The sequence below is a fragment of the Tachypleus tridentatus genome, chromosome 13 (genome assembly GCF_004210375.1).
Source record: "Tachypleus tridentatus isolate NWPU-2018 chromosome 13, ASM421037v1, whole genome shotgun sequence".
In the NCBI taxonomy this organism is placed as follows: Eukaryota; Metazoa; Arthropoda; class Merostomata; order Xiphosura; family Limulidae; genus Tachypleus; species Tachypleus tridentatus.
The window spans coordinates 150,222,706-150,238,614 of NC_134837.1; the positions used below are offsets into that span (position 1 = coordinate 150,222,706).

General features: G+C 31.8%; 1 protein-coding gene across 2 annotated transcripts; it reads left to right on the plus strand.

Moving 5' to 3' along the window:
- Window positions 1–6,200: 6,200 nt before the first annotated feature.
- On the plus strand, window positions 6,201–15,909 carry LOC143239322 (BPTF-associated chromatin complex component 1). 2 transcript variants are annotated; one of them, XM_076480294.1, is made up of 5 exons: window positions 6,201–6,387; window positions 11,473–11,567; window positions 13,276–13,377; window positions 14,044–14,171; window positions 15,764–15,909. In XM_076480294.1, exons 1-5 carry the CDS (start codon window positions 6,361–6,363, stop codon window positions 15,844–15,846), a joined length of 435 nt encoding a protein of 144 aa, XP_076336409.1. In that variant the 5' UTR covers window positions 6,201–6,360; the 3' UTR covers window positions 15,847–15,909. The 2 variants fall into 2 exon arrangements, with proteins under 2 accessions (XP_076336409.1, XP_076336410.1); XM_076480295.1 differs by lacking the exon at window positions 13,276–13,377 and having other exon boundaries at window positions 6,202–6,387.

Consider the following 15,909-nt stretch of genomic DNA (forward strand, 5'->3'; position numbering starts at 1 on the left):
CATGTAGAGCTGATGAATGAGTTGCCAATGACAGCTCAATGCTTTTCTGCACTGAACCAGTAATTGACTGCACATCAAAGGGTTGGAGTCCCTAAGCATGTTTATCGTAATGTAACTCTGACATCGAGGAAACCTCAGCCAGATAATGGCTAAGAATACATAAGAAAAAAAACTGCACAACCATAGGACTGTGTGAAGAAGGTAAAACATAGTTTATCCCTTGATGTTCAATGATGCAACATGAAAATACTTAAACTATTTCCTGAAGTATTTCAGGCTGTTATAATTGCTGATATGTGCTGTATAAAACCTGATCTTGATCTACACAATCAACCCTAAATTGCGTTGAGAACTTGAGTGAGGCACAACTATGGAACTGGAGGTAGTGATAGACACATTACACTGAAGTTTCGAATTTGCAAATTTTGTTGGTTTCAGTTTAAGGTGTTTGCATGCTAAAATGTACACCACATTGGGATGGATCATGAGGATATCCTCATCATCCATAAGTTTGTAGAAGCACTACTAAGTGAGGTGATAAAGGTGTGAAAGATTCTCCTACTTACTGAGGTAGTTTCTCAACTAACAAGAAAAGAAATGGTAACATCAAACATATTACAGAAAAGGAAGAAGCCTGTAGAGGCAGATGTGGATAAATCTTATATAGACTGTCATACCCAGGCACTTACATCATCTTGAGTCTTCGAGTCCTGCTGTAGGTTAGCCAGTCTTGTACACATCCTAACACTGCAGTGCAATCACATTGAACAGGCAGGAATATACTGAACTTCCTTGGTTTCATACCACAACCTATTTCAAAGATGCCTATATCCAGACATCATCGTGGGAGAAAGAATTAAAGCATTTGCTTTGACTACCGAACATTGGTCATTTTCAAATGAACTACCACAACATTGCTGATCAAAAAGGTTAGCAGGACTATTGATTTTGAGATGTGTCTCAGTTGAATCAATTGAAAGAACAAACAACAAGTAATAAACATTTTCTACAGCTGCAGGAAGTTAACAGAGCTCAAGTTGAACCTGGCCAACAACATGGGGTAATGCAATGAATGCTTTGCACTGAAAGGATTGGAGGTTTGCACCACTCTCTTGAAGTTATGTGAATTAATTTGTTGCTGTCAGAATACATCAACTAGAGATAAGGTTCTTTGTTGATACAGGAGTGGCTGGGACACTGATACAACTGCCATCCTGGCCAGTCAACATAAACTTGTTTCTAGTGAATGGAGATAAACTAGATGTGAATGATAAGGTATGTCCAGTAGTCCTGCCTCACAGAATGAAGGTTGGCTTCACCAACTTCATTTTTAGCAATAGAATCCTTGAGTGGATATAGTGTGGAGACTATTTACAGTTTACCATCAACAATTTGTGGCCAAATTCTCCAAGTTTGCTGCACTGTTATCAGCTATCACTTAAGCTGAGGTACTCTTTATAAGGAGAGAAGAATGTGAACAAATATTAAGTCCCTGAAACATACTTTAGTGCAAGTGAGTGGGATAAGTATCATACACTGTTATTGGCTCTCTCTAAAGCTGAGATATTGTACAAAAGGGGTAGAACAGAGTAAGCAATTGGTCTCTGAAACATCCTTTAGTAGAAGTTATTGGGATGAGTATCATGTGCTATTATGGCATATAATGTATATGAATAAAGAATGACAGGCTCTTTACAGAACATCTTGTTTTAGCAGAAGACTGTGCTCCCTGTCAGTGTTATATATGGTCCTTCCCTAGAGCAGATGTTCCACAAAAATCTGTGAATTGGTTCAGGTCTGTATTAATTGACATGCTAACAGCTAGGAAACTGCTATGTAGGAATGAGTATACCATTGAAGAGATGGTGGCTTTTGTACATGCTCCAATGAGTTGGTCTGTTAACGTATGAGTTTCACACATCAAGCTCACAAAAATGTTTCAATGTGTCAAAAAAATTTCATCAGTACAAATTTATTGTGCAACTGCTTGAAATTGGTATCTTGCATCATTGAAACTCAGTAGAAGAGGAGCCACATCTAGTATATTGTGTGATTAGAGATAGCTCTGGAGGCTGCCAAGCTACTGCCAATGACTAGGTTTAGTCTTGATTGCTAGAGGCTAAGATGGCTGGTACAAGGAGATGTAAAATGGTATCTGTTTCATCAACAGTTTGCACAACTAGCGATAACTGATTGGATATCAAAAACTCAGATAAAGAGGTATTTGGATTCTTGCTATCCAAGCTATTGTATGATACAATGTAAACTCTATATTGCATAATTACCTGTAGTTAAGGCAATTTGTTGATCATAAAATTGGCAAAAACAAGAGAGATATGCGACTCTTACTTTCTTAGCTGTTGAGCAGAGTTTTCACTGTAAAAGATACCCTTGTGGTGGCCATTCAAAATTCTTGATTACCATGTGTAATGTAACATAAATAACATCTTTCTTCTTTTTCTTTTTACTGTTTTCAGTTTCAGGTTTGGATCTATCTGTTTAAAATTTAGTCATGTGTATGAGATAATTAGCAATATCATTCACAAAAGGTTGCTTTTTTATTTATTTTCTGTCAGTGTTAAGGATTAAATTAGTGTTTTATTTTTACAATGTTACTGTGTAACTCGTAAGGATTTGTTTTTGTATTAGTAATCTTACTGTTTGATGGAACAATTTGGTCATTATTGAATGTTTTTATTATGCTGTTGTCCATTGTTGAGGATGTTTTCCATTATTCATCAATTGATTTTTTCTTAGAGGGTTTATTTATTTTTCTTATTTGGTATTGTTATGGCTATTTTTATTTGTAATGGATGGTTGTTATGATTCATAAGCGTTGAAGGGTACATACATACTGTTATGTGATGAACTTAATGTTACTGAATAATATTCTTTGTTAAAGAGCTTTATTTTGTAGCTGTCATTGAATTCATTTCTTTGATGTGACTTTTACCAATTAATATTTGTTAAGATTATTTTATTATGGTACAGCTAGTAGTCTATCTGTGTTTAAGCATTTATTTATTCTTTAATTATATTCTGTATAATTTGGTATATTGTAAATGAGCTATTGCATATATAAATTTTATATCTTTACCATGCTTGTTTAGAGTGTATTAAAATATATTCAACCTTTTGTAAATGTTTGTTAATGGTGAGGCTTAATTGGTAATTTCAGTTTTTATATGTGAGTATGGGTGTATTGAGTTTCCTCATTCTTTTTTAAATTATAACTCTTTAATGCAATGTGTTTATTACAAGATGTTTGCTTTTATGTACATTTTTTTTAGTTTAAGCCAGAGTTTGTATCAGTGTTATATTTGCTGAATTTTGTTTTGTATGCTTGAATTTTTTGTCTTTTACTTCATTGAGTTTATTGAAACACTATTTAATTTTACTTGGTTTTGTTTTGCATATCTTACATGGTCAGAATATAGATCCCATTCCATTTGGTCTCAACTTCATCACGCACCACACCATAATTATGACCCCCAGTCATTAATGCTTCATTTTAACTGAAGTGGATCATCAGGGGTAGGCTATAAACTACCATTCTTGACTCATCATACATTAGCAGCATTTCTTCCAGAGTTGTCGTTTATAATTAGAAATAACTTGTTTTTCTATGCAGCAATGGCAAAACTCCTATGCCCAGAAGAGGGCTTCTTTTGGACGTGACAACTCTTTCAAACAATCATTTTGCTTCAGAGACCAGTTTTTCCTCTTGGTTGTTATATTCCTTGGAGTTGTGAAAAATACCATCTCCTTAACAATAAAGTATTTTACAACTTTTATAGCATGAAGGTGGGAGTAGAGGGCAATACTCACATCATGATAAAACGCAAGTCACCAACAATATCTCCCAGTTATGACGCCAACATTTTTTCTATTCTATCATCTTGATATGGTATTTTCAGGTAAAAATAACTTTTTTTTTTTTAAAAAGCGGCGAGGTAGATCTGCAGAATAACGAGAAATCCCACAAAACTTTTATAACACAGTAATCTTGAATTCTCTGAGTTCATGAGAATTAGAGAATGAACAAAAATGTGCAGAAAGACAATAAGCAATCATTAGTAAAATAAACTGCGTATATAATATGTACATACTTTTGCAAGAAAGAGAATTGCCTTCACTAGAGAACTGGATCTGTGCTGTCTAATTGATCTCCAAATTGTAGCCAACGAAAGCTCATACTAGACCGTGAAACTATCACATTATGTAGTTACAATGGTAAACTTCGCACATTACTAGAAAATAAAGAAAGATGTAAACTCGAGATATCATCCGTCTTACCATTGAAGAAATGTCCTGTCTACTTTCATACGCATGGTACAACTTTTTTACCCATTGGCAGATCATTCAATTTCTCAGGTTGAAAAGCACAGAATAATAGGTAGCTAGAGGGAAATTAATTTCATGGCTTTCTTGTCCTTGTGCTAAGTAAAATTCACATACACTAAGATAATAACAAAAAGCAATGAAAATTTTCGAAAAATATTTATTAATATTGTTGAAAACGCATGATACATTTAAATATACATATATAAATACATTTTTTCTATCTTCTAGTTAACGAATATTAAACCAAATAGTTTTTCATCATGTAGTATTTTCATATAAAACATTTTCTGAGTAGTATCAAATGGGTAAATAATTTCAGATTTGATCAACAAAGGAGTGTGTTCAGCAACAAATAAATTGACCGAGTACTTTTTTCTTTAAGATTCCCAATGGCCCAGCGGTATGTCTACCAATTTATAATGCTAGAAACCGGGTTTCGATAACCGTGATGGGCATAGCTTCTTAAAGATTTCTACTCAATAACAAACGATAACGATCAAACTTTCAGTGTAAGATAAGGAGCCTGAATAAACGATTAGAATATTTAAAATAGCAAATAAATGGAAACACCGGGTGTGTATCCATGCAGATGAGATTGTAATTTTATCTTAAGGTTGGTTTTAGTTCCGCTGTTTTCTCTCCTTCAGGAGTGACCTCCAGAGCACTAATAACACTATTGAAATGTCTTTAATTGATGATCTCTTAAAAAACCTTGGTAAAGGAAGCAATTATAGAGCTAATGACAATAGGGAGAACCAAATTTACAGATAATAACTTCTTGAATCAGCCTCCTTTTTTTTTAATTGTAAATATAAAACTGATGAGATTGTTTATTTTAGAATTTCACGCAACGTCACACGAGGATCATCTGCGCTATCCGTTCCTAATTTAGCAAGTTCCACAATGGTTGGACTACAAAACAGAGAATATGCCCGGCATGGGCAAGCGTGTTAAGGCGTTCGACTTGAGGGTCGCGGGTTCGAATCCCGGTCGCACCAAACATGCTCGTCCTTTCAGCCGTGGGGGCATTATAATGTTACGGTCAATCCCACTATTTGTTGGTAAAAGAGTTGGCGGTGGGTGGTGATGACTAGCTGCTTTCCCTCTAGTCTTACACTGCTAAATTAGGGTCGGCTAGCGCAGATAGCCCTCGAGTAGCTTTGCGCGAAATTCAAAACAATTAAACAAAACAGAGATGGAATGCTATTTCGAGTTATTTCACGTGGGATAAAAAGTTCACTTTTATACTATCTCATGAAATCTTGTTTAATTGACAATACAATTTGAGGAATACTTTAGTTAAATAGCAGTATGTTCGTTTGTTTTTTAATATCGCGCAAAACTACACGAGGGTTATCTGTGCTAGTCATTCCCAATTTAGCACTAAGATTTAGAAGGAAGGAAGCTAGTCATCACCTCGCACTGCTAACTCTTGAGCTACTCTTTTACCAACAAATAGTGGGATTGATTGACATTTATAACGCTCCCACGGCTTAAAGGGCGAGCATGTTTGGTGTGTTAGGGATTCAAACCAGCGGCCCTCAGATTACAAGTCTAACGCCTTAACCCACCTGGTCATTCTAGGCCACCTGTCATGTAATTTTATGTTAAAAAAAGAAAAAACACACATTATGATATAAGTTCACTAGGAAAAAGTAAATAAAACAGCTCAATGCCTCAAATTTTGCGAACAACCAATTACATGGAATATGTATTAATGTATAGAAATCATACTCACTTAACTATAAAAATGTAAGTACATAAATACAAACAACTTGTGAAATATGTCAAAATTTTAGTAATTTCACCAGATAGTGTTTGCATATATTCAAGAAAAATATGTAATTGTTTGACAAATAAAGACCAATAACTACTAAAAGTCGAGAGCGGGAAAACGCGGTCACCATATTTGAAAGATTATCATCGCTATTACTGTAGCTTAACTATCTGTGAAATTGGGTTGAGTTTATGAACACATGGATTGAGTAAAACTGAAATTGTTATTGATAATACGGTATGAGCCAGACAAATTCAGCTAGCAAGGTTTGTTTTGTTTTTAAAATCATTTGTATATCTATTTACTTTAAACATAAAATTCTAGCAGTGTGATTTGAAATATTTATTTGTAGCTAATAATAGTGCTAATACGTTCGTAGTGTTTATAAAGTTTGAATATGATCTTATACTTTAGATTTGTATTAGGCCTAACTGACGGTCAGTGCTACTACAAATTGTAGTTGTACAACTAGTAAAAATAGTTGAAACATAAATACTGATAAGCTTAACGTTAACCTGATGGCAAGAAGTAGTAATGTTAAAAGTACAGTTAGTTATTTAAGACATTGAATCTTTGAAAGACGCCGTATCATGGATTGTATTATGTTTGTAGTTAATTTCAAAGTTGAATGAGAAACTTTGGCCAAACGTCATTACCTATTAAAATTTAGATCTGTTATCACTGATGGTTGTGTATACTACATAACAATTAACATTTATTGGTTTAAATCTAAATTTCAAGAACTGTAAGGGGCCTGTTGATCCATCGGTGCTGTTTGCTTTCCTTCTTGAAGTCTTAACTGTGTCATATATTTTTGCTATTAATTTACTGCCAACTTCCTTAAACTCTGCGAGGACTGTGTTTTTGAATGGTATTTAAAGTGTAGTAACAGGCCTTACCTTTCTAGGTGGTTAAGGTATTTGACTCGTAGTCTGATGGTCATGAGTTCAAATCCCTGTCATATCAAATATTTCTATTCTTTCAGCTGTTGGGCATTATAATGTTATGGTCAGTCCCACTATTCATTGGTAAAAGAGTAGCCCAAGGATTGGCAGTGGGTAGTGATGACAAGCTGCCTTCTCTCTGGTCTTACACTGTTAAGTTAGGGAGGGCTAGTGCAGCCTTACACAAAAATTCAAAACAAACAGACAAGTGGGTATGACTGGGTTGTAATTTTGGATCTTGATAGAAAGGTGCAAAAAGAATAATAGATTAGGAATTGAAATGTAGGAAATAAGTTATTAATTAATTAATAAGAAAGAGTAACAAGTGGACAAATAGATGTGAGTGGTTGTATATACAACTAACCCTGATAACAGTTGATATTTGGTCACCACTACATTACACTGTTACAGTAAACACTACAGATTATTAAAGTGGAATTGATTTAAGATATTTATTTTTTCACATGATTCTTTTTTTTTTCTAAATCAGTGTTGCTAATGGTAAAGAATTTGTGGAATATAAAGAAATTATGAAGCAATACTATTTGTGCAGAAATGTAATGATTAAGGTCTATTATGACATGCTGTTACATAGTTTTTCTGAAATGTAAACTACAGGTAAAAATATGTGAAAAATTGTCAATATTTTGCTGTACTTTTAATATGCATATTTTTTGGAAGCTGTTGTCTTCAATGGATGATATCAAGGAAGCTAAACACATATGCCATCTGTCACAATAGCTATTGATTTTACTGTGATAACACATTTTAAGAATAAATTGACAAGATGGTATATTCTACATATTGTGTACGTGATGTTACCTATTTTTTTTGTCAGATACTTCATTATATAATTCATTATGGAATCTTATTATTAGATATTAGGTTTGCAATTTTTGATTAGCAGGTGAGTCAGAGTTTTGATTTAGTTTGGACTTTATTATGCACTATTTGGTACTTATCTTTTGGACAGGTGAAATAAAAACTTGTCTGTAAAGTATAGGAAATTATGCTACAGTTGTTTTTAGCACAATAAACATTAAAAATGCAATAAAAGTATATAAAGGTACCACTATGAAAAGATATGGTTTCCAAAAAATTCTAACAATAGTGGTCACATTTGATGCTGAGGGATATACAGTGTTAGTAATTTTCATTAAATTTTACCTTCTTTATATTGCACTATATCACTGTGTCAAGTTTGTCACTGATTGATCAAGGCATGTTTAAGCATATAAGGAACAAATATAAAGTGATAACTGTATAACTGTATTTTTTCCCTAAGACACCCTTTGCATTGTATAGCAGATTATGCCTGTATACAAATAATAAACCATTTTAATAAACTTAATAAACCATTTAACTTGCAAAATGTATAAAGTTTCATTTATATATATATTGTGCATTAACACCATCTTTGTTACAACTGATTTTCTGTTAATAGTTAACCGAGTATGTTCCACTGTTCTTAAGGTAAATATCTGGAAGTTTATGTTTGTGTTGGTGAAAATTTTTGGAAAAGCTATTTGATCATATTTCATATTGTTTTTGTGTTTTGTGTGAATGTTTAGAGTAAGTGGAAAAGGAAATGAATCTGGAGTTTGTAGGATGTTTTCATTTTATTTTTATGTCTGTAATAAGTATCATCTCAAGATACAAATATATGTATTTTTTGTATGAAGCAGTAAAAGTTGTCAAGGTTTAATTTATAGATAATAAGTTTGGAAATCAAATTTTCTTGTTTGATTAGACATCTTTTCATGTACGATAACTGAATAAGTAACAGCTGGATAGGCTTAATGGAGGACTATTATATTATTTTGTAATGGTGTAGTTACTAATAGTTTTAATAAATATTTTCCAGCCACTAAACTTTAAAAGATTATGACTGGGTGTAAGGAAGAGTTTGTTTTTTTCTGAGACTTGTACCTTAAGCACTTATGATGGCTTGTTCTTCACAGGTTAATGATGGAGGGGGAGCTGATGACCAGTATGTTAGATTTAAAAAAGATCAGTGTTTGTTTGTTTGTTTTGAATTTCATGCAAAGCTACTCAAGGGCTATCTGTGCTAAGATTAGTGTTCTGTGAACATTTTGTCTTTCTTGCCTCAGATTGTTCTTAGGACAAATTTAGTGAATAGTTTTGCTTTTTTTTATGTAAGAAATATAAGCCTAGAAACCTCATTACATGTATCCTATCCATATGTCTAAAATGCTCAGTGTTGTAGCCAAACACAAACTATTCCATAAGTCAGCCACCCCATAGGAGGAGTGACACTGTCTTAATTGAAGTCGTTTTTGTGTTTTGTATATCTTAATCCTTAACTATGTGAAAATGGTTGAATTGACTTAACTTGGAAGTGCTAGTAATTATGAAACTATACATACTATAACTCTGAATTTACTAAGTGTATTTCAACTACATTTGGCAAGCTTGTAATAAACATTACAAGTTTTGTGCACAAAAAGTAAGATATGTTAATAAAATATTTTTACTAAAGATATTTCTGTGAATTTATAATCTTTATTGACTCAGTTTGAGTAAAAATTGATTTTCACGCTACAAAACTCTTTTCATCTTCCAGTTTCATATTTCATTTGCATAACCTCTAGAACATTTGAAATAAATATCAAAAATTTTTCAATGAAATTTGATATTTTACCTCTTATTTCTCTTCTTCAATATTAATTGTGGCAAATACACAATATACAGTGAAATAGAAAGTTGAGAAACAGGAAATGAAGTGAACACTAACTTTCCTTGTCTGAATGTATAATTGATTCAAGATCTGTATATGGCTTGTCCTCACAATTTTAAATATTGTTTCTTCACACCAGTTTTCAGTGGCTTAGTGGTAATTCTAAATGGTTACAGCACTAAAAATTGAGTTTCCATATTTGTAATGGGCATAACATAGACCATTGTTTAGTGTGTGTGTGTTTTTTTTTAACAACAGTCAAATCACACCTGTTTTTTATTTTGTTTATTTTATGGTTTTTAGTATGGTTTGTATCACAAGCATTTTATCTATCTGAGAAAAGCAATAAACTAATAGGAACACAGCAGTTTGCCAGACACTAAATGTTACATGTAAATTATTCAAACTTTCGACTTGTAGGCATAACTCAGTTGCTTTGATTTTTTCTTTTAAGTTTGTTGTGATAACTGTTTAAAAAAAGCTTTTCAAATATGCATCTTAGAACTCAAAAATATATCAGTCAATATAATAGAATGTCCCCAAAATACTATGATTATCTGGCTTTCTATCTGAGCTATAAATGGGTTGAATTTCATCCAGCTAGAAGGAATGGTCATGCTTAATAGGGATCAAGCCAAAAATAAAGGATTGTAAGGCTTATTTAGATGAGAATCTGATCTTTTCATTGGTTAGAAATGTGTATTTAAGTTATGTACACTTTTATTATGTATTGCCTTGAAATCATAGATGGGAGAGAATGGTCTGGTGTGTTTGATAGATTTATTTATATCTGTGATCTAGAAGGTAGGAAGCTCAGATTTAAAATTTTTGCTTTTAGTTGTGTATTTTGTACTTCTAGGTGGTTAAACAGAAGCTCACTGAAGTTTTAAAATGTAAAGGGGAAGATTCAGAGTGTAAACAAGTGATTATTTAGAAGTTTTTGAACAATTCCTTTTGAAATTAAGAAATCTGCAGTTAGGTAATATAAAAAATTGAATTGTGAACTACATTTCCTTGACATACATTAATAGTAATATTTAATCAAATTTTTAATATAACTTTGTAAAATATCATAACTGCACTTAGAACTTGCCATGTAGAAAAGAGGTAAACTGGTGTTTTATAGTCTTACTGTTTCAAAATCTTTTTTGTGGAAATACCATCTCCTTTTTTACAGAAAGCTTTTTAATGCAAACTGTACATTTTTTACATGCACTTTTGCATTCACATTTCATCAACTGAAGAGGTTGTTACACTACATACAGTAGAATCACCAGAGGTTTTGGTTACTCATGCATTTATGGTACATAATTTTTAAACCCCTAATGCATTTCTCCTTTCCAGCACAAATATGAGATTTCAACTTATTTCTAGACAATAATCCCTTTAAATTCAACATCTTTCTTATATAAAGTGTTTATAACTAAACAACGGAAATTGTCCCTGAAATTCCAGATAAGGTTTAAACAGTTGTAGAGTGAACTGATAACTTTCTTTGACTTGTACTTGCTATGTATACAGTCTAGAATTATGTGTGCCTTATTGCAAGCTAACTTGCATTTACTAAAATGCTTTTGAGAATTTGCAAGTTATAATCAGGTCTTTTTCTGTATAAACTTTACTTAAGGATTTTTTTCAGCAAGTTTAAAAAGAGTTAATGTTGTTATAAGTTATAGTATGATAAAAATTTAAAACTCATTTCATAATAGGTTGGAGAAATCTTCACAGCTGCTGGAGCAGCCTTCACTAAACTGGGAGAACTGACCATGCAACTCCATCCTGTTGGGGATGGATCTTCGTCAGGGTAAGGATACTGTTGATATATCAGTAATGAGGAATTTCAAAAAAAAGGTAGAAAAATCCAGTTGTTCTTAAAATTATGCTTGCCACTCTTAGATTTAGAAAATTGTTTATTTTGGGCTACAGTATTCATATCTGTTTGTATTTTTAGTAAAAATGCCACATTTTCGTAAATAAAGTGTCATTTACAATTCTCTTTTGTTGGGAATAGTGTACATTTTATTTTGAATCTAACTTCATTATATACATATTTGTTTGAATGCCTATGGGTGAAGGAGGATAGGTGTCGTATTAGTTTAAATAACTTGGTAGAAATTTTATTCTTATATTTGTCTGCTGTGCTGCTAATATTAGGTTTTAAGGGAGATATGTCAGAAGGAACCATCTTGGTGGTAAAAGTTCAAATTAATAAACTGTTTCCTCATTCTTTTGCTTTTAATCGTTGCCTTTCTGGTTCATATGTCATGAAATCTTTAAACATTCTTTTTCATTCCTTGTCCTGATTGCACATTTTTCCTTCAGCCTTCTATGGCATGTGAGGGGGAGATTGCATTTTCACATGTCTCTCTCCTTTTTATTTCTCATTTTTCTTTTTGCTTGGATACTATTTATCTCCTCCATCACTTCAATGTGCTCCATTTTTATTAAGTCTGCATTTTCCTTCTTCAGCTTTTGCATCCTTCTTTCAGGCTTTATTCGTGTTCTACCCATTAATGTAAACTGGTTCATCACTTCCTTGCCCATAGTAGTCTTTACTATTCCTACCTCTCATTCGAAAAATAAATCTCTAAGATGGATGAAGAGGGATTTTAATCCCTGAACATCCTTGAAAGAGATCTTTCACCTCAGAATTCCTGACATTAATCCTAAGAGTAATCATCTTTCCCAACTGTCTGGAGGCAGAGAAAGGCGATACAGATGTGAGACATTGTACAGGGTGGCCCGTAAGTCCCTACCCATCCATATATCTTGTGTATCTGTGTGCTGTCCCTCATTCTTGCTGCATAATATTATATGACGCCATGTTCTGTGAGACATTTTCAAGCGTAAATGGGCTTACATCAGCCATATTTTTATGAAAAAGAAATAAAAAAATTATAATACATGTGTAATTGAATATAACATGATAACATATGGATGGATAGGGACTTATGGGACTGCATGTATATTTTTTAGTTTTCTGTTTTTTCACTATCTTATTACTATTATTTCTTTATATGGGAGGCTTTGTGAATAGATTGATAGACAGGGTGATACAATGTGGGTCCTACTTCTACACTCACCCCCAAATACCAGGGCACATCTTATGTCCCACATTATAACTTGTGCCCTGGTGATTTTGTTTTGTTTTGATATGTATCTGTATGACATGCACACAGTTTGTAGGGAAAAAAAAGTTTATTTATTAATTTTTTTTATTTTTTGGTAATTTTTATTGTATATTGTTCCTAGGTCTGCCAATTAAACTATTAGACTTTTGCTGCAGATGGAAGGAATAATGTCAATACATCAGCTTAGACATATAGATCACAGATAATAGAACTCTCTTTTCTCAGTCGCAGCTGTTTTAGTTGTCTGTTTGCATTCATCAGTTATACAAAATATGGTGTAATATCCTACTTATCCTATACACATTTATATATTTAAATGTTTTATATGGTGATTAGCTATGTTTATTTGATACCATTACCAAAATATTTATACTTTCTTAGAGGCAAATGGACAGATGAAGAAATTGAAATGTTGAGAACTGCAATACAGAAGTTTGGGGATGATCTTAATAAGATTAGTTATTTAATAAAGAACAGGACAGTGTAAGTAGTTTTAAATTTTGTGAAGAAGCTTGCACTGTAATAAGACATTTTCTTTAGCAGTAAAAGTATTTAGGAAATGGAGAAGCAGTTAGAAGTTGAAAATATTTACATGCTCAACTTAAGTTTAAATTTATTGACATGATTGTATTGATAGTTAATTCAAGTTTGTTGTAGGTAATACTGTGAAATTTCGGATAATCTGAAAGAATGGAAACATTATTCTCAGCATTTCATTTCTTCACACTTGAACCTTTTCAATCTTATGAATTTTAAAGTATATTTTTCACTTGTACAAGACATTTCAACTATTAGAATTTTCATTTGCAAAGTTGTAATTCAAGTTTAGTTGTATTGTCTGTGTGTATATTTTGTGTTACTTGTTTTTAGCTATGTATTTGGTGAAATCTTAACTCTCAGTAAGAAAAGCAAGAGGAAAATTCAAGAATTATTTAAAAAATGAATTCAAATGTTTCATTGCCCTAAGTTTATTGAAAACACACCTGCATTACTCTCTTTATATTATTTAACTTTCACCATATTCACCTGTGTTGTAAACATATCATTTATGTGAGAAAGTAATTCAGAACTATTTATTGTCATTCTTGTGAAGTGTATTGATGCATGGGTTATTAAAATTTAGAAATTGTATTATTACTTGTTCTTAAGGGCTCAGATTAAAAACAGCATAAAAAAGAAAGGAGATGAGGGAGGACTTCCTTGTACAGTGAAAAAAGTTGAGTTGAAATTACCCCAGTGCAAGAAAGAATCTCAGCAAACCTCTACATCTACTAATGGTAATCACACAACCATCTTAAATCATGAAATGTTGCACTTATATTTTATAACTATATTGTTGTTTATGTACATAAGAGTAATTAATCTGATAGTTATTCATTGTGAACTTTGTTTTTATATTTAACAATATGGTAAATTGTCACAAGAAAATAGACAAGAAACTGTATGTTGGGGTGTCAAAGTGCAAATATGGCTGCCATTTTAAGTTACCTTCAAAATTTATTTAAATGATTTTGTATTAATTTATGTTGGTAAATTATGTTATGAAATAGTTTTTATAATTCAGACTTAATATTCTCTAAGTTTTGCTTTTATTTCAAAACAAAATATATAAATTCTCAATTTTCACTTCTCTGTGTTGTGTAACACCTCCCTTCTCTGAATTCATTTTTTTTTAGATTTTATCATCTTTTATTTTGATTTGGAAATAACTTCTAATTAGGTAACCAACTGCATGTATTAAATAGCAAAACTTGTTTGAGTATTTGTACAATGTAGTATCAGGTTTTAACATTTTTATGTCAGATGTAGCAAAATAGCATCCACTATCTACATTATGTATTATATTTCATGTGCATTGACTCACTTATTGTATTATTATATTTTCTCTACTTAGTACATAGTATTTGATCTCTTCTGTGTTATATGGCTCTATTGCTTTTGCTTAACTGACACTTTACATTGAATATTCATTGCATTTTTGAGTTTTTCATGAATCTGTTAAAAGATCTGAGCATGGTTGTTTTACATTTATTATCATGGATGTCTCATGAACAAGCCAAATAATTACTATCTGTTTGAAATCATAACCTATGTAGTAAAAGAGTTCTTGTGTTACTTGGTATTTGACTGTTTTTAGCAGAATATTATGCAAAAGAGTGTGTGGTTCTGTCTGAATACATAGCAATACTGTTGATAATTTTGGTAGTTATTTGTTTAGAAATTGAAATAACCTTCATGATATTGGCAATAATGTAAAAAATCTATGCAGTTGCAGTAAACATTTTGAATAAGCAAAATATATTTTAATAGGATGCTCAAGTTTTTAGGGTAAACGAGCATAAATACTTTTTAGATTTAAAATGTTTTATATTAAAAATAAACATTATTTTCTTGTTTTAAAGGCTGTGATGATTGACACAAAGTGATGTGTTAATAATTTAAGAATTATTATATTGTTTGATCATTGATGAGGTATGATAATCCACTGTCTAGTTCACTGTTATTTACCTTGGTGAACTCTGGTTTGTTATGAAGCTATTTATAATTTTTTCTTCTTTGTATGGAATTAGAATTTTCCAGTTAGTTGTAATTTCACTATGTAACTATAATGAAAAATACAATGTAAACTATAATACAGGATAAAATTATGCTTTACTAAGTTCTTAGAGTGATAAGTGTTGTCTTACTGAGCAATAATTAAATTGAAGAAGGCTAATACTGAGATAATTTCAAATTTAATTTTGTTTGCAACCTTAAAATTATAATGTTAAGAGAATTAAGAAGTTTGTATCAGTGTTGTTAATAATGCTTATTTTACTGTGTTAATATTCATGATAATCTTGTAATGTTATATGGTAATTGTTTTTAGATATGACGCTAAACATGTTGAATGCAGCTGAAGCAGAGATTGATGTCGAAGAACTTGGTGGTCTGGGTTATGACATTTCTTAAAATGGTTTTGTTTGTTTGTAAATAGTCACCCTTTTTAATGGAAATAAACCACATCTGTTAGTA

Bases quoted from the DNA above. Each gene is read 5' to 3' on its own strand.
- LOC143239322 (XM_076480294.1), top strand. From the start codon at position 6,361: ATGAGCCAGACAAATTCAGCTAGCAAG. The intron at 6,388-11,472 runs GTTTGTTTTGTT...ATTTCATAATAG, and splicing joins AGACAAATTCAGCTAGCAAG to GTTGGAGAAATCTTCACAGC. The intron at 13,378-14,043 runs GTAAGTAGTTTT...CTTGTTCTTAAG, and splicing joins TTAATAAAGAACAGGACAGT to GGCTCAGATTAAAAACAGCA.